The 24,398-nt window shown below is 57.1% G+C and overlaps 4 protein-coding genes across 4 annotated transcripts; 1 reads left to right on the plus strand and 3 right to left on the minus strand.

Moving 5' to 3' along the window:
- Nucleotides 1–4,436: 4,436 nt before the first annotated feature.
- NCLIV_042080 (conserved hypothetical protein) lies at nucleotides 4,437–8,308 on the minus strand (the record flags this gene model as incomplete). The annotated part of the gene is made up of 4 exons (XM_003881117.1): nucleotides 4,437–4,536; nucleotides 4,949–5,259; nucleotides 5,765–6,067; nucleotides 7,739–8,308. 4 exons carry the CDS (start codon nucleotides 8,306–8,308, stop codon nucleotides 4,437–4,439), a joined length of 1,284 nt encoding a protein of 427 aa, XP_003881166.1.
- Nucleotides 8,309–11,416: 3,108 nt separating this feature from the next.
- Nucleotides 11,417–11,942, minus strand: NCLIV_042090 (conserved hypothetical protein; the record flags this gene model as incomplete). Its single annotated transcript, XM_003881118.1, has 4 exons — nucleotides 11,417–11,449; nucleotides 11,508–11,592; nucleotides 11,648–11,736; nucleotides 11,790–11,942. The coding sequence occupies 4 exons, from the start codon at nucleotides 11,940–11,942 to the stop codon at nucleotides 11,417–11,419; spliced, it is 360 nt and encodes a 119-aa protein (XP_003881167.1).
- A 213-nt stretch (nucleotides 11,943–12,155) lies between these two features.
- Nucleotides 12,156–12,726, plus strand: NCLIV_042100 (conserved hypothetical protein; the record flags this gene model as incomplete). Its single annotated transcript, XM_003881119.1, has 5 exons — nucleotides 12,156–12,249; nucleotides 12,334–12,377; nucleotides 12,433–12,472; nucleotides 12,533–12,603; nucleotides 12,658–12,726. The coding sequence occupies 5 exons, from the start codon at nucleotides 12,156–12,158 to the stop codon at nucleotides 12,724–12,726; spliced, it is 318 nt and encodes a 105-aa protein (XP_003881168.1).
- Nucleotides 12,727–13,901: 1,175 nt separating this feature from the next.
- On the minus strand, nucleotides 13,902–23,481 carry NCLIV_042110 (conserved hypothetical protein; the record flags this gene model as incomplete). The annotated part of the gene is made up of 16 exons (XM_003881120.1): nucleotides 13,902–14,028; nucleotides 14,260–14,356; nucleotides 14,523–14,718; nucleotides 15,203–15,265; nucleotides 15,545–15,671; nucleotides 15,863–15,941; nucleotides 16,151–16,433; nucleotides 16,875–17,199; nucleotides 17,538–17,766; nucleotides 18,257–18,317; nucleotides 18,601–18,761; nucleotides 19,025–19,119; nucleotides 19,588–19,807; nucleotides 20,422–20,538; nucleotides 20,860–21,111; nucleotides 21,774–23,481. The coding sequence occupies 16 exons, from the start codon at nucleotides 23,479–23,481 to the stop codon at nucleotides 13,902–13,904; spliced, it is 4,140 nt and encodes a 1,379-aa protein (XP_003881169.1).
- Between the last annotated feature and the right edge of the window lie 917 nt (nucleotides 23,482–24,398).

Below are 24,398 nucleotides of genomic sequence, written 5' to 3' on the forward strand. Positions count from 1 at the left end.
CTGTAAAAACCCCGAGAAGCAAGGGTATTTTTTCACTGGATCCACCACACCAGGAGCCTTCGTGTGAATCCAGCGGTTTCTCACACCTCAACAGCGCCGCGCCGCAACCCGCAGACATCTCGTGCAGCGGACAGTTTTCTCCGTAACCAAGCGGGAGAGAGAGAGAGATTCAGTCCGCGAAGGCTTTTCGGTGTCAAACGATTTGCAAAGGGTTGATCTCTCTGCGGCTAGAGCGCGTGACAACGCGTTTCCGACAAAAAAGAGCACGGAAGCGCTCCTAATCAAAGTGGGACTTGGCTGCTTGTGGCGCATTCGAAGTGACCAAGAATCTCAGGAGACTGCCGGCACTTTGCAACCTTTTCCAGTCCAAGAACGTGTGGATCGGATTCAAGAGGAGACGAGACGCGCACGTCGCAAACAAGGCCGCGCGACTTGTGGACTCCCTGCATGAGCAGAACCGGTGATTCCTCAGCATGTCACCTCAGCGGTTCCCAGTCCTGCACGCTATATCGTCTACGGGAAAACTGCATATGTATACAGACGCCGAGGACATAACACTGGCGAATGGAGCAAGAAAAGAGCCAAGCGCCGCTTCAACAGAAAAAGAGGACGTCACCTATCTGGTGCGGAAAAGGAAGAGCAGTGAATGGTGGGGAAGGACCGCATTGAACCGAGCGACGCGAAAGCGGAATATTGGCGTTGAATTCGTTCGCTCAGGCGTTGAAGGTGTTTCTCCTGTCCCCGGATTCGCTCTTGGGCATTGCGGAAATCCCGCAGGAGCTTGGCCCGTGGCGTAGGCTGATCGACAGAAGGCTCCACTGTCCTTTCCGAATAACTCGAGTCCGTTGACCTTTGCGCCTCGCCTCGGCTGGTGCCGGCGCTCATGGTCTCCGCTCGGAAAGGAGTTCTCGGTCTTGTCTCTGTCTCTGTCTCTGGTGCACGGTCGGAAGTGCTAGCTGTGGGGAGGCTCGCCGACCCTCCTCCACTCACGCGCCGTGCAAGTGTCATGCGTGCCGTGCGAGAGCGTTCAACATCATCCTCGTGGCAGTCTTTTCTGTGCATAGTCAATGAAGGCAACAGACTTCGAAGACTGTCGGCACGCGGAAGCGTGTGATCCTTTTTCGCATAAGCAGAGAAAGACGGCAGGCATCCTCGCGTAGTCGCGGCTTCGCAGCCCCACGGCGTCGGAAGCTCTTCACGGGTCTTTGTGGTTTTGTGCCTCGACCACGGGTCACACGGTGAGCCCCACAGAACGCGCCTAGCCTCGTCGTTAGCAGGCCGGGGACACACGTGGTTCGTTTCCTTGCCAAACGGCTCTGCGTCGCTTGTCGCTGCTTCGAGTCCTGACAGCTTTGCCGTGCACGAACTCGGCGCGACAGGCGGGGCGACCGGTTGGCCTGTGGACGGCGCGCTGCCAGCGGCGCTGGAGGGAAACAAAGAAGGGAGATCCGAAGGAAGCACACCTTTGTTCCCGGTGGTCCTCTCTGTGGAGAAACGGTACATGGAAGACCGCGCACCGAGAGTTGTGGGGCTGCAAGAGGGGGACTCACGGGACTGACCGGAGGTGCGTCCTCTGTACAGGTTGGCTGTCGGCGAAGGGGGTAGCGGGGTATTCTCGCAGAACACCTCCAAACTGCGTTGCTTTGCCACGATTTCTCTTGTCTCGTTTTCGTTCGAAACATGCAAGGCAAGAGGCGAGGGAAAAAAGTACGCGTTTCGACTGGAGTCCCACGAGAAGACGGTAAGGCCTCTCTCGCCCTCGGTGGAACACCTTCGGATCAGGCGAACGCCCTGCCCGAAATCGTTCTGTGGACCAGGCGCAGCAGTCGTGTTTGGGTCAGAGCGTTCTTTCTCGCGAGGCCAAGCCTGGAACATTCCCTCAGTCGTGTAAGTTCCTGCTGGTCCACCAAATTCCCGTGCACCGACTGAAGTCTGCATTCGTTCAGGCAGCCAGAGAGATCGACCCTGTTGAGGCCTGTCCGCCATGAGGCTGGAAGTTTGAGAGTGAACAGTACCTTTCGCGGCTGTCTTCTCGGCGTGTGTGCCACATCCTCCGTCTCGGTCAATGCAGCGAATTATGGCTTCAACGGATCTCTGCGGCAGACTGGGATCTCTCCCCCCACTGCCTCTCTGTCCACACGAGGCTTGTGTGAACGTTTCCTCTGAACTGAGCTCTGTCGCCGCCTTCGGTTGCTGACCTGTCTCGGCCTGTCCAGAGCGTGCGCCCAGTTTTGATGGCCTAGTTGGTACTGCGGAACAGCGAGACTCTTCAACGGTGCCGTCTTTTTTTCCACGGCTGATCTCAGGCTGCCTTTCATCCGAAGGCGGAGTTGCTGAGACACGGCGTGAATGCTCGTCTGAGCACGTATGAGGAAGCGGGGTTGCTGATGCAGGCAGGCGTGAAGGTAACCCGAGAAACGCGTCGCTGCCTCTAGCAAGGATTTCCTGAGCTGTCTGAAGCGAGCGCGAAGCCGCGCGGACTAACGCGGCAAAGTCAGGCCTCGCCTGCAACGAGCAGTCTGCCCCGCTTGCACTTGCGGGACCGTCATCTGGACTCGTCTCGACTTTCTTGGAATTGAAGGTGGTAGTCAACGGCCCGCTGCCGCCGTCAGGAAGGCCGTTTTCCTCTGCTGAAAGGAGGCTGTCTCTGGCGCGGGTCTTGTTTCTCGGTGTCTCCCTGACGACGTCAAAAGAAGCGACGTCGCTCCTGGATACCGAAGGAGGATTTCCCAGGGGCTCCAGAAGGGGGTGTTGAGCCCCGCCTTCCGTCAGCACAGGGAGATCGATGTGGCGTTTTCTGGAGATACCCTTCTTGCGTGGACAGGCCAGGCTAGAAGCATCACGCGACAGGTCTTCTTCCGGTGCCGCCTCGACAAAGTCGCATGAGAAAGCACGACCTAGAACCTGCTCTGGCCGATGTCTCCTAGGGGGAAGTGGGGAAGTGTCCACAGCCTCAGCGTCGCCCGGCTGGTCTGACAGAGCTCCACTGAAAGGCCGCGCTCGGCTTCCTTCTCTTTCCCTAGACTGTTTCCTGTCTTTTCTGGAGTTTTCCTTGCCAGTGCTCGAAAAAGACGCAGGCAAGTTCTTCCTCCCAAATGGACGTTTCCCGGAAGATGCGCGTTGCTTTGCACACGACCTCTCGAGAGATGGTTCCCGCGAGTGCTGTGGCTTTTTCGACGCATCTCGCGGATGGTGTTTGCCGATCGCCTCCGAACTGCGAGGCCTGTGGCAGGCCTTGCTTGCTACTGGTTCCCCCTCGTTTTCCTGTTTCCTGCTGTAGACGCTTGAAAGCGTCCGCGGCGGCGACCTCTCGAATCGTCTCCGTGAAGCTTCTCTCTCGTGGATGTCGCCTGCGGAATCCTGAGGACGAGGCGCCCGAGCGCTTCCTCGGGAGTGTGACTTTGAGTGCTGACGTGTCTCCTCGGTCTGCGGCAAACCTAGGTACGGAGTAGAAGAGGCATGGATTTCCGCTGCAGATTCGGCATGCCTGTCCTTGTCACCACCGTCGCCCCGGCGTCTCGTTCGGTGGTCCGTCCCCGCACGCAGAACCGCAGAACCGTCCTGTTCAGGCAAGTCCTCCTTTGCGCGTTCGCTCGATGAGTTGGCCTTTGGCTCTTCTCCATTTCGGCGCTCACGAGGAGAGACACGACGAGAGTCGCCAGGCCCCGGTCCGGTGGACAAGTGTCCTGTTTTTTCCGCGGCCGCCGCGGAACAAGAAGGCGTTTTCTCGTTCTGGCCTCTTTGAGACTCTTGAGGCGGCCCACCACTGCTTCCCTCTTTTCTAAATGTTTGCAGGGTAGGTTCTGTTTTGGCTGACTGGTCATGGGAGCTCCGGTGCCTGTCAGTTTCACTCCTTGACGGATAACCAGGCCTCAGTGTTCTGCCGGGACTGGGGGTTCTTTTACCACTCGAGGATGCCCGACTAACTGAGCTGAAGCACTGTTCTCTTTCCAGAGAGTGGAGTTCCTCTTGTTGCCCATGTTTGTGTTGGTTCGACTTGCGTTGTTTTCCAGAGAGAGCGTTTGACCCTCGCCGTCCAGAGCTAGGAGCCTGCGACGAGTCAGGAAGTGCAAGTGTGTTCTTGGAACCGGACCGCTTGGTTTTTGAAGCCTGTTTGCATATGCCGGATCGAGCAGTTCGGACCTCCACGGTGTTCCCTAAGTTTCTCTCTGTTCCCGCTCGTGCTGTATCCGAAGCTATCCCTCTGTCACCCGCCTCCTCACCCCGGCCGGAAACGTCGTCGGCAACTGGTGCCCGGGAAGAGCTCCGCAACCACGTTTTCTCTTCGTCCTGGATGCCGCTGTTTGCTCGAGACATAGATACAGATCTCTGCTCGTTTTCTCTATCCAGTGAAGGCAACGTAGAGCGCTGCGGCGCACGCCGTTGCGACTCGTTGGAACTCGTACCCTGTTCACGGGTCCGGGAGGAAGAGTGTTTCAGTCTCCAGTCGCCAGCGCGAGAGCTGCGTCGGGACAGCGTTCGGGCCGGTGACAGGGAAGAACGCTCTCTGCTTTCGGTTCGACGCGCCGCAGGTTCCTGAGAAACGAAAAGAACACACCGTGAGATAGCGAGGCAGTTGCTTTCATGAGAGGCTTTCAAGTCGCCTTTTCGATCGACTTGGGACACACGGTTTCTCGTATTGAGGCCCCGGCAGTTTTTCTGTCGATTCTCAACCGCTCTCAGGTGACAAACAGAACTCAGGACTTCAGTGACCCGATGGGCTATTTCCTGCAGCCGTCCGACTCCACTGACACGAACAAATCGCGTTTAGCTCTGCTGCGGCGGCAGCTACACGGCTGCGCCGGATGCGCCAAACCGAGGAGCGGCTGACCGTGCTTGTTTGAAGGCTGAGGTCTTGTTTGGCGGAAGGAGAAGAACGGTTTCTTTTGGTGTCTGCGGTTGGCGAGCCTGTTCCGCGCCCGTTCTCCTCACTGGAGCTGCTGCGCACTTGGCCAACCCCACCGAGCGGTTGCCTGGGTATCGGCCTCGAACCAGCAAGTCGACTGCTGCTGTCCGACCGGGGAGTGTCGGGCGCACCTGAGTGCTGCTGGCCGTGGGCGCCGCCGGGAATGAAAAGCTCTTGCTGGAGGGTTCCAGAACTCTCTTGTCGCGGCGCTTCCCTTCTGCGTTCAGCTGTCGCCTCTGAGTGCCTCCCCCCAGCCAAGCGTTCTCCCCCCTCGGCGGGTCCAGTTGAGTGGGGCGGAGTGCGGTGTCCCGAAGCTCTGAAACTCCTCGTCTGCCGCAGTGCAGAAGAAGTGCCTACGCGCGAAGTCGGCACAAAACCACGAGAGAGAGGCCAGCGGCAGATGAGCGCCCTCCAGTCGCGCGTCTGCCTCACCCAGGACGGCCTCAAAACAACAGAAGCTGCGGGCGGCCAAGACCGCGAGGACTCGCCGGGCTGCAGCAGGGAGGAACGATCGCAGAGAAGAGACCTGGCAGCGGGTTCTCGTGAAACGTCACGACAGGCCTCCTGCCCAGCGCAATCCTTGGTGGAACAAGCCATGCGTTCCGGTACTCCTCGTCTAGTCTGAACGAGCCCTAGCGGGATTCCGACACACTTCACAGAGCCCAGGCATTTGGCATCAAACAGACACACACACACACACTCGTTAGGCGGGAGGAGTTCCTCACCTGGTTCCCTGGCTCGTTGGCAGTCTTCGCGCGGCTTCTTAAGAAAAAAGAACGGCTGATAATCCCGCGCGCCTCCAGCGACTGGGGGACCGCTCATCCTCTCGTCCGAAGACTGCGCCTTTGAGCGCCGTACTTCTGGCCGGACCAGCGAACCGCCCGTCTCGTCAGTCGTGCTGGACCACCTGGCTGACTGGGCAATGCTCCGACTCGCCTCGGCTGCAGCCTCAGCTGCTCTGTTCGCCGCAGTTGCAGCGGCCTGTGCCGCTGCAACTGCGCCGTCGCCGTGAGCGTCAGCCACAGAAATGCTGTCGACAAAACCCCCTCTTTGCATCGGTGTGCTCGCGCGTCTACACGCTGCAGAAGGTGGACTGAACGTGGGTGATTCAGGGGAGGAAGCGTTGCCGGAGAAGGCTTCCGTGTCGGCAACCGGGCTGCCCTGGGAACCCGAGGGCAAGGAGCCACGGACAGGCGAGGCCGACTGAGTTGAACGGCAGCGAGTGAGACTTGACGTCGCCCCTCGAGGCGTCGGCGGTGTATGAAAGCGCGTGGACGGCCGTGTTGACGGATTGCAGCAACGCGCTCCTGGGGACAACGAGGGGTCTGCTGGCGGCGCAAAGGACGGAGTGTCCCGGTCACTCGACACATCCCCTTCTGGATGCACTGGACCCTGGCGTTGGCCTGACTGGGTACGCCGAACGGCGTACAGCCAGAATCCCTCGTCGTCGGACTTCTCGGTAGACGACGAGGAAGAGCGACTCGACAAACCGTTGTCACTTGCATCACCCTCGCAGTTGCCAGCAGGTCCAGGTGACCCTGTTCCTTGTCGCATACTCGCTTCCGGTACGCTTTGTTTTGGGGACTTTCTCAGACGGCCACTGTCAAACGCTGCGACCGCTTCTCTCCGTACATTGCACCCTTCAGCACGAGGACAGTTGGACGTGCTGAGGCTTCTCGTAGTGCAGCTCGCCTGAGGCTGCTGAGAGCTGAGTGGGGAATTCGACGAAAGCAGATGCCTTGCTGGCCAGGTGTCCACCTGAGTAGTCTTCCGCGGGCCTAAATTGCACACACCGTCGTCGGGCTTTTGAGGACTTCTTTCCGAGGCCCTTGGCCACTCGCAGTAGGTGGATGGTGCCTCAGATTGCACATCTCGTCCAGAGTACGGTGTCCTGTTCCCGGCACTCCACTTGTTCACCCGTGCGCTCCAACTCTGACGCTGAACGTCGGCTAGGCGGTGTCTGGAAGGCGACCGGGCCAAGCGAGGAACCCCCAGGGACACCGGACCCACAGGCGCCGACGCCTGTGGGGACGCGTCTCTTGGTTTCGCGCCAACAGGAACCACTTGCCCCTCACAGGCGCACTGCTGTACATCGAGATTTCGAAGTGTGGAAGCTACAAACTCTTCGGGCGTTTGTCCGTCGACAGCGAGACCGTTTGCGTCGCCACTCCAACTTTCCCTGTTGATGCTCCTCTCGGTGCCGTGCTGGCTGTTCACTGGCTGAGCTGGGGCTGACGGTGATGGAGAGGCCTTTGCCATACGTAGCTTAGCAGGACAAAGGCTTCGCGTTTTCGTCCGACGGCGAACGGCGCTTCTTGACCGTTGACCCACAACAGGCAGTTTCCCCAAAAAAACAGCCTCCACTCCCTTCTGTGAAAGCATCTCCGGAATGCGCCTCTCCCAAGCAGAACGCGGACGCTCCTTTCCGTGCCGTAGATGGCGTGAGGCACAGGAAGAAGAGTGGCCAGTGTCAGCCACGGGCGAGCGTCTGCTAGCAGCAGCCACTTTAGGTTTGCATCGTTGCACGTCCTCAACGTGCACGTCCGGCGACCCTGGTTCTTCCGCGTCGGGTTGGACACGAGCAAGCGCACTCGGTTCATCAGGTGAAGTTCCACGTGGTGTTTGGCTGCGCCCTGACTCTTCTGATCTCTGTCCACGGTGGTGGCAGTGCCCACCTGCACAGTTTTCGAACAGTTCCTGTCTTTGAGTTCTCCCACGACCCTGTGGACGCGCCTCGGAACTGAACAGAGCCACGAAGTGGCAGCTGTGCTTGTTTGGCGAACTGCTCTTCCCCTCATGTGGGCTGGCGCTCGACGGCTGTGGAGCTCTAACCTGCTGAGCCGCGAGTGCCTTGCTACAGGCTGCAGCTTCGTGGACAAACTGCTGGAGCTGTCGTTCCATTATAGGGCGTAGGGATTCGAGCAGCAGCTGCTTGTCGCCTTGATCCGGCTCGCGGACTGCCAGGGAAGTTTGTGATGTATGGGCGCTGCCGACGGCAACGGCTTCATACTTTGGCGGTGCGACGTGGCGCTCCTGCTCAACGCGTTGCCGATACTGGCCGAGAGCACTCAGAAGCTGTTGCAAATCACTCCAGTCTCTCTGTACAGTCACACTTTCGGGGGGGCCTCCGGCCTTGAACTTCCTTGGTTGCTGGCACGGGTGGCCGCAGTTCCCCGCCGCAGAAACTGCCCCATCGCATGCACCGCCACAGTCGGTTTGCATCTCAGGCTTGACACGGCTCGATGCCGCTTCACGGCCAGCAATTTTCAAGGTACTATTTTCATTCACAGCGTCAATAACCTTCTCTCCCAGACACTCGACGGAGTGCACATTATCTGCAGGCTTTGCCACTTTTCCGCAGTAGCAGCACTCCGACCAAGACAGTTCGCCGAGGGAGGCCATGACCGAACACACTGGACAGGTGTCTTCGAGCAGCCTGCATCGAGGAGAGTTCGATTTCTCGCTGCTGCCAGTAGGCCTGGGGACTAAGCAGCCCACGTGGCTGAGCTCCTGTGCGCGCACCCCTTGTGCGGCAAGCAAGTGCTTCAGAGGAGCCGCTCCTGGCATGGCCTCTGCAGAAGACAAAATACCACCGTTATCCGGGCTGTGGGGTGGAATAGTGCCTCTGGTTCCACGCGTTCTTCCTGCGCTGGCCACATCGCACGTTGTTGTAGGGATTTCCTTGAGCTCGCAATCCAGAAGCCGGTTTTCGGTTGGAAAACACGTACATTGCGCCGCATCACCTTCGATGTTGGGCCATTCCGCTACTGGGCGCTGCTCTACTGCCTCCTGCGCCTTAAAGTCTTCTAAAATTCTGGAGTCAGTTGAGGAAGATCCACTATACAGAGCGTTTGAAGATGTTTCACTGGAGGGCCGAGAGAACGCCCGCCAAGGAACGGGTCCCCACTCAAAAGAGTTTGCACATGGAGGCGGGAAGTGATGTTTCTCGCTGTTTCGATAGGCAAATCGAGATTCAGGCTGTCCGTCGAACCTTTGTCGAGCTGGCCTTGACTCAATGAGGACAGCAGCCCTGTCAGGGACTGCTTTCTCGACAACTTGCTGCGTTGTTGCGTCTTCATGCAAAGTACCCTCCTCTGCCCGTCGAACGCAGCGAGGTGACTGGGACCCAGTTGGTAACACATCCCGGCATGACTTGTCGGGGACAGGAAGAGACCGCTGCGCCACCGGTGAATGTGCGCTCTCAGGTCTGGCTCTGCGCTGCAAAGGCAGAGGAGATAGCGGTGTTTCCTGGCGCGTGGGTAACGCGCGGAGGCTCTCAGGACAGGTTTCCACCTGGGATGACAACGTCTGACTTCTCTCTTCGGGGGATTCCACTGGGCCCCCAGGCTGCTGGGTTTCAGAGTTACTCACTGCAGCGCTGGCTGGCCATCTCACTGGCCGTCCAGCAAAAGATGGTGTATGCGGAGCATTCACGCATTTATCGTGGAACTGGGGAGACGGTACTGAAAGCCCCAGAGAAGCAGACACACAGTCGTTTCGCCTCTGAGACGCGAAAGTGGCGTCAGCTTGCTCTTTTGTCAGTGTCTGGATTGCTGCGGCGTGGTCCGAGAATGATTCGCGTCCGAAATCAGGCTGTGGGAGTCGGCAAGGCCTCGAAGGAAGGGTTGTGCCGACTACAACGGCGGGGTGGCTCTGTCGCTGGTGCTGCTGGAGCTCCCGCCGTAGCAGCCGTAACTCCTCGCGCACTTGAAAAATGGCATCAGAATGGGTAATATCGCTAGATATTCCTGTCGTGACTGCGGCCTTGCACCGCGGGTGAACGGCAGCGTCTTCTGCCACGAAGGTAGAGGGGCGCCCTTGAAGACACGAAGCCCGGTGCTCAAGCGGAGAGCCCGTATCAGAAGGTGGGACACTTTGGCTAATCGTTACGCACTCGAGTTGGCTATGTGGAGAAGCGGTGTGCTGCAGTGGCAGCAGCAGTACTGCAGCCGCATGTCGTGTGCTCGAATCATTGTCTAAGGCCTCTCTGGAACAGTCAAAGGTCTGCCTGGTTCCACCTCCCACACAAAAATAGGGGACAGGAGACGAGCTTACAAGTGCAGAGTTTCCTTGCTGTTCTACAAAGGAATACAGTTGGTACCCGCTTCCCTTTCTGGCCTTGCCTTCAATCCTATACTTCTTCCCTCTGCAGAAATCCCGCAGATCTCTCAATGCGGAACGGCATCGGAAAGCTTTCGGTCGCACGTCTCCAGCAGGGGACTTCTGTGAGGACACCTGGCGCCGCGATGAAGCTACATCTTGCGCCGCGGCTTCTTGCGGTGAAGGATATTCTTGGGGCTGACCCGCCCCTCTCGAACGGCCAGACGACTCACACTCCAACGCATAGATGGTCCTGGTAAATGGGCTGTCTTTCAATGCCGAGCGCCGAACTAATACCTCCAAACCCCGATTCCCATGGCTAGGAGTGGATGACGGGCTGGCATCATCCATCGTAGCTTGCACACTTCACGGATCATCAACTCGTCGCGCGCAAAGACCATTGGGGTCAACGCATAATGCAACTCTGAAAGTGGATTTCATGTGAGAACGGGCGACAAAGTGAGGAGAAAACTTCCGGGGCACCGGAGCCTGATGTCGCTGTCAGGAGATACTCCTGTGGCACGAGCCACATCCCAACCAGTCTGGACTGTCACTATTCAATTGAGGGGCAAACCCATAAAAGCAAACGCGTCAGGCTCTGTTACTTCTGGATGGCTGTGGGATTGCATGCAGTAACGCTGGCCTGTATTATAGCATATTTATAGCAACATTTATTGATTGGAACCGACATGCAGCGACTTTTGTCAGGGACTTATTCACGGCATCTTTCACTTTGTTCTCGGGGTAGAGGCTCGTGGCTGTCCTTGCAGTCAGAAGGGACCGATTCGACAGTTGAAGCTGGACCGTTTTGTTCGTGTGCGAATCCTTTGCGAGAGAGCGCAGCAGTGGCTTAAGACAGGGTGCTGTCATGTAGTGACCGAACATCCACGCCACGGGAGATGGCAACGGGTGAAGAAGGCTTGGCTGCTGGTAAAAGCTGAGCGTTTTAGAACAGCACCGCATTGTCCAGCAAAACATTCTACCCGAAATACGGGTACTAAGGAAAATCTGGCATCCACATATCTTCTGATCTCCAGTGGTTGGTTTTGCTTAACGGAGCGGGCATTCTGGTCAAAGTCACTTAAGTGCAGCCATATACTGTCGCGTCTCAAGCCAGAGCAATTTTCTCATGGTATCGTCCGCCCGAAGCTGCATCGCTATCCGGAATCTGTGGTGAATTAAACAGCTGCTTCCGGAAGCGACATTTGGGTTGGACGGATCGGAATGCCAAGTATACACTACAGGAACGCATGCACTGTAGACAGACAGCCTTTGAATAGTTCCCTCTAGTGTTAATGCTGTGCGCGACTCTCAGAGCCGAAGATGTCGTAGATCTGTTTGTCTACCTTGAAGAATACTGCACGATACCGTTGGGTAGGTACCGTTCGTGACTGAATATGAGAAAGGCTGTTACCTGACATCTTTAATCACTTCATCCACGTGCTGGTGAATGACGAATAAGGTGATCAAAAATTCAGTTTCAGAGGCAGCAATAACTCACCATCGTTGTCAGGAAGAACAGCAAGAATAGGACTATCATAATGATAGTGGCAAAAACGGCAACCGATCGTTTGCCCTCTTGCAGCCTAACATATCCCAGTTAGCGTAAATCATGTATTACAAATCTATCATCACGTCTACCTATCCTCCTCTGATTGAAGGCAGTCAAGTTCCTCCGCTAGGCGGGTCACATCGGCAGAATCAACGGCAGCAAGACTACTGACAGAGCCCTGTATCGTTGTTGCCTTGTGCGTTGAAAAGGAGCCTGTCAGCCGACACTTACTTCGGACGCCTTCGCGATCTGTTCTTTGAGGTCAGCAACACGCTGTATCCTCATGTCGTGAACCCACTTCGGCACATGGCTGAGACATTGAACTGCTTGAGCGAACACTATGACAAAAGCCACCACGAAGGCAGCAGGCAATAAAAGTCTCATCTTGGAGTCGCGACCAGCAACACAGAACCTCTAACCGCAGTCTTTGGTGATTTAGAAGGGAGCGTTTTAGGTGATAGACTGCGTTGCTTGCCTCGATGTGTACGTACGCTGCCGAATTAGCACCGCATGGCTCCATGTTTCCACGACGCCGCACAATAGGAAACATCGTAGTTCTCCAACGCAACTGTGTTCAATTGAGTGAGCGACCCCAGAATGAATGCCGGCAGCAGGCTAATTTTCGTGATTGTCGCACTCACAGCTGGCTTAGCAGCAGCTGCTGGGGTGAATGGTATGAAAACGAAAAATGGTCAAGACACCCAGGTACGACTTAACTCGAGCGAACGGCGTGCTGTTACCGTCTACGACCCACGACAGTTTTTCGCTGGAATAGGCGATGTTGCCACTCAGTTGATAAAAAAACCCTTCCCTGGCTTGGTGGGCTCTACTTTACATTGCTCGAAGTGCTGCCCAAAACACTCGTGGCTCCAAGACTCTCGAAGTTCAGCCCGAGGATGACGACGATGACGATGGTAAGAGGACTGAGACAGCCAGTTTTAGCGTCTTCTGTCGACCACGCCGATCGTACACAGCCCTCTTTCCGGATGAGCTTGGCACGTCGTACGAGGGCGCTCTCAGGTCCATGACAAGCCTGTCTCCGGAGGTAAAATGACTTTCTTAAAGCAAACGCAACTCTTTCGCTATCTGGAGAAGACAGGAGATGACAGCGGCTGAAGTGAGCAGCCTCCATTTCTATGCCTCGTTCGCGGTTCAAACGCACTCCTGACTCGTAGGACAATATCTTTGTGCCTCAGGAGATACCTGGCGCCAACGAGGTGAGTAGCATTTATAACTGCTGTGAGTCCTCGGGCGCTGAGACAGCACTCGACAGGAGTTTTCTCCTCACTCATTGAGGTTTTTGGAGCGAGTGTAGCAAAACAGGGGTGGTGTGAATCACTGAACATATGTGCGCACGACTTCCTGTGGTGATTGCTTCATACACGCTACAGCCGTTACTAGTTTGCATTCGCTCTGGACCTACTGTGGTGAATGAACCGTTCTCGACGCGATCCTTTTCTGTAATGCGTTTCATCCGTTTCTCCATACCAGCTAAGAATCAACTTGGCAACAATACACAGATAAGGTGTGCAATTCTATTTCTCGAACATCTGTACACCTGCGAGTAGCTGCGCACGTCTAAGCTGGTTCTGGCACCGAATGCTCCTAGAGAGAACTGGCTTCCTTTCAAACATCAGCTGTCTTTTCTGAGCGGCCCGGGCCGCCTGAAGAGCCAACAGCAACCTTGGGGCACGTATGTGATACTGCTGGGTAGTGCCATCATGTCTCTTCTCAAAGCTATCATGAGATTCACCCTGGCATAGTACTGCCGGAAAGCCGTACGACACTCCGCACGCCCCGCCGCCCCATAGCGCAGCACGGACGCGACACAGACAAACGTGCAAAACAGTTTCGATGAATCTTATTATTCGTGCCACCTGGTAGTGCATAGCGTTTCTTTCGCTTCTTCAGATGATGCAGCCAGAAATACGTTGACGCTGTTGACTGCTAATGGCACAGAAATGTCACTCCTTCACTTGCGCCGACATTGGTTCACTCTCTAATGCCAGCAAAGGATATCCACACCCGCAGCGTGTTCAACACGGCCTCCGGTGCACTCGATGGGAAAAAAGGTCGCTTATTGCCAAGAACCCGAAGCAAAAAGAATTACCACTTGACAAGGCAACGTCACAGCTGCTTGCAGTTATGTCGGGCCACACATCCCACCACTCTCACCACAATGCCACAACAGTCGACTGACACGCAAAAAGCGGCTCGTACAGTCAGGAGACACGTGGTGCCAGAATGAACCGCGCGACCGGGAAGGCGGCTGAATATTTCGATCGGCCTTTGCACGACCAAAAGAGCAAACACACGAAACGTAGTTGACCAATGTGTGGAGCGTCAAAGATCGCTGTCAAAAATAGAGGTTAACGAAGACGGCGCCACCCGGTACACCCACACATTTCCTTCGCGTCGATCCAGCCGCGAAGTTCGCTGACGCGCTCTCTTCCTTGTGACTACAAGCTCCCTGTAACATCAGCGCAAGCACACAATGGATATCACATCCGCATATTTCTTTGCTAGTGCGTACCTTAACCTCTCGATACGTGAAAGCAACTCAGTCAGGAAAAGAACAGCGACCCTTTGACTAACTGGCTCGAAACAGAAACTCCCAGGCGCCACAGGCCACGACCCCACACCTAACAAGGCACAGTGCACGGCGCGGCGTCATCCTTTCACACGAAAGATTGTGACCTACCGAATGTCTTCGATAATTTCGCGGTTCAGGGGCCAATATGAATGCCTCATTGAGTGGACATTATGCCCGAGCCACGTCATATCAATGACATCCAGATCTGAGAGACACACACATCACGTCAGCACCGCTTCCTTGGTGAAGGGAATTCGTGAAGCCCATATCAGGCTGAACAACTGGTCGACGCCACCCTGGCTAAATCACCACAGTCCCCTCATGCGCTCCTATAGCAGTCGCGTGGTAATGGAAATGACTGATGAGCTTACCGAGCCATTCTCTGGTATCGGATTTGAGATAATCCGGTTCATAGCCTTGGAAGCAGGCCATCGTTTCTGCGAATACGGGCGGAAGCTTTGGCGTCTCCTCGCTCACTGGTTCGTCCTCTCTAGGCCTCGTGTAAAGGCCGAAGACGCTACGCCCCAGCGCCTGCCTTCCGCTGAAGAGCTCTGACCACCAGAGTGCCTGGCGGTATACAGCAGGGTAAGCAGACGCCAACTATATAGCACTGGCTGGACGTGTACATAGATGCAAATCCAACATTCATTTGTGAACTTACGGACCTTGGACATCCACTTGTAACCACTGAACACTCACTCTCCCGGGCACTACAGTCGCCCGAGCAACAGCCGCCTACACCCCGACTTCACTTTTCTTTGTCTGTGGCATATGCTCGAGGCAAGTCCCATAGCGCACGCCGCTATCAACAAAAACATATACACATGTTTAAATGAACCAATCTAATACCTATCTCACACACAGTTTGGATGTAGCTTCTCAAGTAAGCCTCAGCTCCATGAAGTGCGCATGAGTAAACTGTCCATAAGCATCTCTACGGGTCATGCTTCCCTATCAAAGCTCGACTGTAGCAAATTGAGGCACCATAAGCGAGCCTCCAAGGCAGTATACATGCACATTCCTTCACAGACGCTATAGTGCAACGGCGTACCCCGTCATGAGCATCGCAGAATAGCGAAATGTTGCTGCAGTACTGCCGCAGAAACGAGTACTCCTGCATCACACGAAGGGGGGAAAGCACACGGAACGCATTTTGGAGACCGCTGACGGACATTTCCACTAGCTCCCACAGACCGAGATCCGTATATTTCCACCACAGTTTAATAGTTTTGTGGGTCCCAGGAACTTGCCAGTGAAGGTTCAGATAATTTCATCGATGTCTTGCCACGACACAAATTGAAACAGCGCTTGTGCTGTCTACGCGTGTCCCACCACTGAACCGACCCGTCCCTTATATCAACGACACATTTTACGCTCCGCCACGATTTCTTACCTGCAAAACGAAATCATCCAGAAAGAATTCCGGGTTCAGGAAGATAAGAGAAACCAGTTGCATGCGATCTTGATACTTCGCCGGGAGTTTGTCATCATTTTCCGTGTCCAGGGATTTGCTGAAGGTACTGGAGCATTCAAAAAGACGATTCCCACAAAACGAAGTTTTGAGAGACCGGCTACGTTGCGGATTATTTTATCCAGCGGTGTGTCTCATTCTACCAGAGTCACAGTACACCACTGCTGCAACGCCAGGTAAACCGACCAGCGATATGGCGAAAAGATGGATTTCCTTCCTCAGATGTGACCTGGGACATACAATTCCGCCATGCCGCGAAGACTGTTCATTAAGAGCCGAGATCCTAGACTGTGCGCCATGATGTGAATCTGCCGGATACCTGCAGGGACACCAAACCAAGCCAGATAAACTGCCTGTCATTTCACCACAGCGCAATTTGCCCCCCAAGGACGCGCTGTCCGACCCAGCTAGAGAAGAGCCGTGCGAGTGGAAGTGGAGTTGCGAGAACCACCGACGCATAGCACGTGTCCCTCCTCTCGAGCGTCGGCAAAATCGGTTTCCGTCTCTCCAAGTAAAAGATATCCGTACCGTTATCTCGCAAGGAAACAATGAATTCGTGGAAGCACTCCTGAATTTTGGGGTTGTTTGCGTTGTCACGGGCTTCAAAAAATTCCGTGAAATTGCGCCCTGCTGGCCACGTGAAGAGAAAGGGTTTGATGTAGCTCGGGAAATTGCCAAACGAAAGCATCTGCGCCATGATCTGCAGCGACTGCACGTGGTTCGTGTTGTATCCGTGAATGAAGATCAGGGCTTCTGGAATGCCTGCGACCTCTGCTCGCCTCCACCCGTCAATGTGAAGCTCCGGAGCACTCTACAAACACCACAGAGCCAAGCCAAACAGCGCGCCTCGCGAAATACCCAGCCACAACAGCTGCTCCTGCGAGACGCATTCTCTTTTCAGAAATGGGTGAATGCCGCGATGCCACGAATGCGGAGAAGCTGCTCGACGGTGACGGCGCTCTCGCTTTCGAGTGCAACGATGTCCTACAGGTTGCTGGAACACTGGATGCGATTTCCACGGCTAAAAAACGCGTCTCAGAGATGCATCCAAAACGATGGCGATCTTTAACCTACATCGCTGCTATTCCCCTAACACGAGAAAAGCAAATGAGACGTGCATCCAGATGCCCATCGGGGCCATGCTCTCGCCTGAAAACCACACTCTTCGTCAGTGCGTTTTTCAAGCCGCCCCCGACGTGGCCGGAAGGATATAGACTCCCGCCGTCGCTTTCCGAGACAGCAGCACACTCACGGTGATCCAGCTAAAGCCCTTCATGGGGTCGTCATCTGGAGCCAGAGGGTCATTCGGGGAGCACGAAACCGCGTGCTTCAGAGTTTTCGTGACTGCGGACCCCGCGCTCCTTAGTTTACCGCTGGGGAAACCCCCCGCTATCCCTCGTGAGCCTCGTTTTCTTTTGTCCAGAATTCGCACAACCAGACTCTTCGATTCTCCATCGTAAGTCTGACGCCGAATTCGCGGTCTCTCATAAAAAACGCCCCCGACAACGGTGTTGCGCAGCGCGCCTTTTCCAACCTTCCGCATTATCATCTCCGGGCCATGCAACGCAAGGCCGAACCTGCAAACATTCCGCACCGGGCAGACCCCGCAAGAAAGTGAGGCAGTTGCATGCGCGGCGAGTTCCTCTCTGTGTGCAGTGTCGACTCCCCACGCTCTCGCATCACCTCTCCTGGTATCCGAGAATGGCCAGCAGGCCCCAACCCACCCACCTTCCAAAAACGCGCTCGATCTGCCAGCAACTGACCCCAAACTGTCTAGCAGCGCTGCACACGCGGAATCCCACAGAGACGCGTTCCTCTGCGCCGCACGCGCACGAAAAAATGAAGTCCCTTTTCGACGCGAGTCGAGTCGAGATCGGAGCTACCTCCACCCCTGACTGAGAAGGTCTGGACATACCGCTGGTGCAAGCCCCGGGCTCGAAGCTGAGACTCCGACATTTGCCTGGCTTTCTGTTTGTCGCGCTGCTCTCGGATTTCCGCGAGGAGGTCTTCGTCTTCTCGCCCTTGATTTTGGGAATGCTCCGGATCAGAGTCTGTATGCCGAAGCGGAACTCTCGACTGCAGACCGCTCGCGTACCCGACAGGCAGCACTGCTGACTCGGGCACCCAGCCGGCAATGTAGAGACCTGAGAACAAGACCCCACAAAAAACCGCCGAGCTGGCAAACTCCGTACGAGTGTCCGTCGTTCCCGGAGGCGCGCCGATACGTCCAGAAGGTCGCGCGAAGCTCTTCTGGCAACCAGGGAGTCCCCAGAAACGCCCCGCACCTCAGAGGGACACGAAGGCCTCTTGAAGTCTCTCTGGGACACTGACTCTCGTGATCTGGACAGAACGCGGTTCCTGTTTTGCCGTTGCAGAGTCGCAAGCAGCGCTATCGCGTTTCGGAAACCGCATACGTGCCACGGCTGCAGCGTTTGACGTCGGTTTCGCCCCAGTCCACGCGTCCCGTTCTTCGCTCGCCTGAGAACAAGGGGGCCGCCTCACGCGCACCCCGCCGCCTCCAAAGCGATTCAGTTGGCCCACTTGGCACGCAGAGGGGATCCGGCCGTGACCACGCTCAGCGCAGAAGAGCCGCATGCGCTTTCTGCGCACGCGAAGGTCTTCTCGCATGCTTACCGCGCTCAGGGTCGACTGTGATGTGGAGCTCTGTCGTGAAAAGGAGACCGAAGTTGGGAAGCTGCACAGAACAGAGCAGTGCGCCTGTCCTCTTTCTTGCATGCGAGAAAACGAAAGCACGACTTCGCGAGTGCGGCTCCACTAGGACTGACTGTCCGCCAGAAAGAGGCTTCGCACGGCGCGGAAGTTCGGGAGACGCACGGCGCCCGCGTTTTCCAGGACACACGTGTGAGCAGCCAGTCGACAGACAGAAAACACGCCGGTGCAGGTTTCTGCCTAGAACGCTAGGAAAGAGAACAAAAGTCGAGAGCGCGGCGCGCCGTGCGACCGCCTTTTTTCCTCACATGCGGCACCATCCTGCTGAGGCAAAGGCGCTGGCACTCCTTGAAGAAGGCCGCTCGCGATTCGCCGTCGCAGCGCTCGGATCTCCGTTTGAAGAACATATGGGCTCGCTGGATGACCGAGCCTCTCATTCGCTGCAGGCGGCCGCCGATGTCGCCCATAACTGCATGCGCAGAAGACCGCACAGATCGAGACTTCCGCGTCCTGCGCGCGACACGTCCTTCCACAAACGCGCACTCGGCCGGCACGCGACGCCGAAAAACGAGCGTTCACTGTCCCCCCGAGCTGCAGTTCTCGGGCTACACCCCCCTCTACCACGCGCGCTCTGTGGGCCGCGGCGGGAGACAACACTTCGCTGCTTCCCTCTTTTCCCGGCAGGGCCATCCGTTGCTCCTCTGCAGGGAGGACTGCGAACGCGAGACCTACAGTCGTCACTGCCTCTGGCGCCTAGATCTCCGTAAGTTCGCGAGGCGAGGTTGACGTTCGACGAACTCTCCACCGACCCAGTGCGGCGGTCAAGCCTGCACGCATGCCACAGGACGAAGCCAGTGCAGCACTTTTCTGAAGCACAACACAGGAGCTTCGAGCACGTGCAGAAAAGGCCCCGCGACACATCCCGCTCTCGCAGCAGATCCTTCGAACAAAGAAGCAGAGAGGGTGCCGCGATTCCGGCTGCCACTGCGCCGGCTACGGTGGAGGGCGCGGAGACGCGCGGTGGGTCACAGGCCCCAGGGGGGAGCGAGACGCCCCAGCCCCGGAGAAACCGCAGACGGGAGGGAGAGTTCGACGAGGACTCGTGGCAAGAAAGCCAGAAAGAAAGCCAGACGGACCACCGGCGCACGCCTCTCTCCAGCCGTTGTTGAAAAGAGTGACTCTGCAGGCAGCTGCAGTTTGGCATGGGCCGTGCACCGAAGACGCGATGCAGGGTGCCTGGCCAGTCCTGCACGCCGCTTCCAACCCCAGAAGTTGGAGACGCGACGGAGACGTACCTCGATTCATCGATCGCATTCCCTTCGGGCATGTAGCTGAAGTGAGAGAGCCTGCCGACGGTGGCCCCTTTCGTTTCCTTCGCAATCGCTTCGTCGAGCCCATGACGCGACCAACTGCTCGGAATCTCGTGTCCGTGCTTCGCTCTCAGGGGATACAGCGTAACCCGGGGAAACGTCCGGAAGAACGCCCCGCTCACGCAGCACTCGGCGTCTCCGATGCCTACAAAAGGACACACGCGTCCGATTCCAGGCCATGGAATGCAACAAGTGCGCAAGAGTGCGGCTACGTCTCCGGCTTCGACAGTTGCCAGATCAAGCCTCCCAGTCTTTCGCGACTCACGCATCTTCTCTGCAGCGCATCAAAGGTTCTCGACTGCATGTCCGTACACCTCGGTTCGCTCAGCCGCTGAGCTCGAGGCGCGCACGGCGCCACCACTGGGGAGGTGTGCAGCAAGCATTAACTTGGTTGTCTGGACCTCATACCTGAGTCGCATTCGACGTCTCGGGGACGATAATGTCTCTGTCTAAAGTTGAGTGATTCCACTGTGAACACGGAAGATTGTCGAATACAGCGGTCCCCCCCCCCCCCCCCCCGCGGGCGTGCGAAAACTAGCGAGAGAGGCAAATGCCGAAAGAAGGCGCCGACGTGCCGACTGGCAAGGCCTTGAATCGGTCCGTGTGGACAGAGAAACACTAAACAACTTCTGCGAAGGCGAGACTCCCTCCAGAGGGGGCGTCTCCGCTTCTCGAACTTGCATCTGCAGAGAACCAGCAGTGCCGCTGAGGCCCGACAGCGCCTCAGTTTCGCGCAGAATCCGCGACGAAGAAACCTACCGAGTTGCATTTCCGGTCGGAGAGGCCCCTTGGCAACTTTGCACCACGCGATGCGAATGCACATGAAGCCCGACCCCGTGCCGAACTCGCGGCTTTTGAAGGGACCGACGGGAATTCCTGAGGAAACGCACGCCAACCCGCGGACACCCCTGAAAACCTGCCGATCGTCCACCACAGACGAGATTCTGCATCCAGGAGAGCGCGCGAGTCTCTGCCACAGCGACAGATGCGCCTCCCCCCTCCCCCCCGCCTTTCTCAAATGCTGTGTAGTGGCCAGTGTGTCTACAGCGGTGACCGCGGAACCTGTCACATGAGTGCAGTCTTGTGCTCGCCTCGGTTCTTAGGGACGCCTCCCACAACCGTCCGACAGGGCGGAGCCGCATGAGGCGACGCGACCGAGGTCGAGATAAAAAGCATCGTCTACACATTGAAACCTACCGTGGTCCCAGTAGCCGACGATGGATTCTCCGTGGTACGCCTCAGACCGCCACCGACCGAACCCGTGGGGGAGCCCCCGCTCGTCAACTTGGCCAACGTAAAAAACGACGGAGACAGAAGGCTTGAGGTTCGCAGGGAGGATGCTGCCAGGCATCATCGAGACCAAGAGTCGCCGCAACCAGTGCGTGAAGGAAAAGCCATGGACCTCGATGTACTCGCCGTCAGCGTTGATCACTCGGCCATCGGCCAGATCTGCGCATGAAACCGCACAGACAACACGGCAGCGAACGAAGCAGTCTTCCCGCACAGCACTAAAAAGCAAATTGAAATCTGAGTCGGACTTGAGCGAGGCTTCGCGTGCGAACCCGAAACGCCCCGAAACCGAGAGTCTTTGCCAACACGAACGCGATGGAACGGGAAACCTTCTCTACTTGAAAACATCCCCAACATCGAACGCTAGACACACGCAGCAGAGACACACAACGTCTCGTCTTCCTTGCCATGATCGGCACACACGTGGCGGTGCGCCGCCCCAGTCGCGTCCACAACCGCGTACGTTACGCCCCCGCAGTGTTGGGAGCTTCCCACCGCGAAGAGCAGCTTTTTCTCGGGAACGCGTAGTTCACGGAGGCACGGCCCAGACCAGCGCTGCGGCCCATTTACCCCAAACGAATTTCCGCGCGCACATTTGCCGCCGACTCTCTGATCTCTGCAGGGCTAAAATGACTGGTGAAGACTCTCGAGCATCCCTCCCGTGTGTTTCCTCGGCTCGGGGCGCGAGTGGAAGTGCAGAGCCGTGCGCCGGCTGCCTGAGACGAAGGGACGTTGATGGCCACTCCACAGTTTCTCTGTCCGGGGCGTAAGGCCACACCGGCGTGTCCTGCTCCGCGGCCGCGCGAGGCGAGCCAACATACCTCTATGGGAAGCCGGCCGGGCGGAGTGGAGAGCCTTCTCGATGGGCTGGGGGATCTGCAGCTGTATTTTCTCTTTCTTGACAATCTGCCAGAGCTTGACGGAGTGGCACTGGAACCAGTACGCGTGCAGTCGGGCCCAGAACAGGCAGTTGATCGTACTGCAGACGAACATGAAGAGCTGCAGCTGCGTGAAAATACCATTGAATAACACCATCCCGTTCAGCTGGAGCGGCTCGATGTAGAGGACCGTCGCACAGATGAGGTCGCCTCGCGACGACTCTCGGATTTGGATGGCCGGCGCCAAGATCAGCAGCGTGGCGCAGGCGAGTTTGGAAAGCCGCACAGACCACATGAGCATGAGAGGCCCTCCGAACTTCAGCGCCAGGATGAGCGTCAAGATGAGCGAGCTGAAGAAGTAGATGCAAACGCGGCCTACAGTCGTGGACACGTCGATGAAACTGCGCCGATAGCTGTTCGAAGCCGGGTCCGCGTGGCATGTCATGAGGGCGACGGTGATAACAAGAAACTGACATCCGAGGATCCACCAAATGCATGAGCCCACAGAGGTTGTTCCAAAGACCCCATGGTGCCTGCGGACGAATTCCCGGAACTTCATGTACGTGAGCGTCTCTTCGAACGCGCCGAGCGGTCGCTTCACGCACTGAATCGAGTCGAGTTGCTGAATTCGGCTAATCGTTTCGCTCCCTTCCCCGTCGAGGGTGTGGCCAACCTCGCCTTCGCCCTCGAGGGAAAATGCAGACCCTTCCGACTCTTCGTGCAGGCCTCCACGCGGCTCTGAGAAGCCATCAAAGTGGTCCAACATGCTGCTCGCAGGAACGAACGGCGGCGTCGTGTCGTTCTCGGCCTCCCCGCCCAGTCCGTCCACCATCGGAACAGATGCCGCCGTCTCCGCGCCTCGAAGCTCTGCATCATCGTCGACGCGCAACGCCCTGTCAGGAAACTGACCGTTGGGTCCCTCCTGCAGGTCCAGCTGCGACGAACTCTGGCCAAGAGCGGATCCGCCCTCGGAGTTGGGCAGAGATGTGCCGCTGGCCGCACGCTTCAAAGTTCGGCAATCCGCAGCGACCGCCCCGAGTCGAGAGGCTTCCCCGAGCAGACTCGGGTTGGGGGACAGCGGAGCGTCTGCGCCCGCCGGATCCTGCGCACTTGCCAAGTTCTGAGACAACTGTGTCGAGCTCCCACCCGGATGGGAACTGCCGAGTTGCTGAGACGAATCTCTGGATGAACAACCGTCGCTCTGGCTGCTCTGCGCAAATCGCAAACGACGAGTGTCCCCCGGTCGCTGGCCTCGAGAGCCTGCATCCCTTGGCGAGCGCGCAGCTGAACCCCGACCCGTCGAGGGCGTCTTCGCCGCTCCCGGAGCGCAGTCGCTCGCAGCCTTCGACTCAGGATCCGTAGGCGGGGCAGCAAGGAGAGGAACCGACACAAACAAGCCAGTGGGACGCCGATGGGAGTCTCGCCCCTCGTGGGACAGGCCGCAGTGATCAGTCGGACCACGCGGGGAAGAATCTGCAGAAGATGCACCCTCCATTTCAGCAGCGGAGTCAGCAAGTGACGCCTCAGCGTCGGACGAGTGACGCACGGGGAGTTCCCCGATCTCCACTCCATGCTCAGGCCAACCTCGACGCCTCCGGTGGCTTCCCGGCACCACGAGAACGCCTGAAAAGCGACGATGCGGCGCGCTCATGATGCCGGTAGTTGCAGCTTCCTCAGGCGGATGGCGGGCCGAGCAAAACGACGCTGAAGAGACTGTGACAGACCGTCACGGAAAGGCGCGTTGCGAACCGAGTGCGCCCTTCGAAAAATACGATAGACTGCGCAGCAGAGTACGCATGCATGCGTTGCAAGAAAAACACGCCCAGAGATGGCACACAAAATACATGCATACGTGCGCAGGGGATCTCCCAGTGCCAGAGGCCGCGGGGGCAGTTGAAACGTCAAAAACTAACGGGGGAGACCCGTCGAGCGGAAAGCCCTGTCCCGCTCGGGAGCGAGAGGAAACGCTGGAGTGATGCAAGTCGCAGGAGTCGGGGAGCACCGTGAAACAGCCAGCAGGAGACGATGCAGAACAGGGCTGCAGCCCGGATCAAGTTGCCTTGCACCGATATGAACCTCGAGAGAAATGGTACCAATCGCGAGAAAAACGCCGTCGGAAGGCAACAACTTGTTACGACGAACGGGGCCTCGAGACCACCTCCACGGTCATACTGGCCAACAGATCGGCGAACATGGAGAAGCTGGCTACAAACCTTGGTAAGGAGGATACATGCACACTCTGCGCCCCGGTGTGAATGTGCGTACGGCCGTCGTGCACATCTTTCTGTATCTCCTGCATCTAAACATTGGGGCATGTGGATGCATTAGGCATGTAGGAACGTCGGTTCGGATTAAGCGGGCCCAGATACCTACAGGCATCCCTTGACTAACTCCGTTGCACAGACAGGTGGGTGGTATCAGACAGTACGCAGCCGTGTTGTTGCCGTGGTTTTTTCGGGCGCAGCATTTCGTGGGCGAAAGGTGTGACAAGCAGAAAACACCCACTTCACGGGTGGTACGAAAAGATCGAAAGGAAACGCACCCACAGAAAGGGTGGAGTTCTGTTGT

This window comes from Neospora caninum, chromosome IX (genome assembly GCF_000208865.1).
Source record: "Neospora caninum Liverpool complete genome, chromosome IX".
In the NCBI taxonomy this organism is placed as follows: domain Eukaryota; phylum Apicomplexa; class Conoidasida; order Eucoccidiorida; family Sarcocystidae; genus Neospora; species Neospora caninum.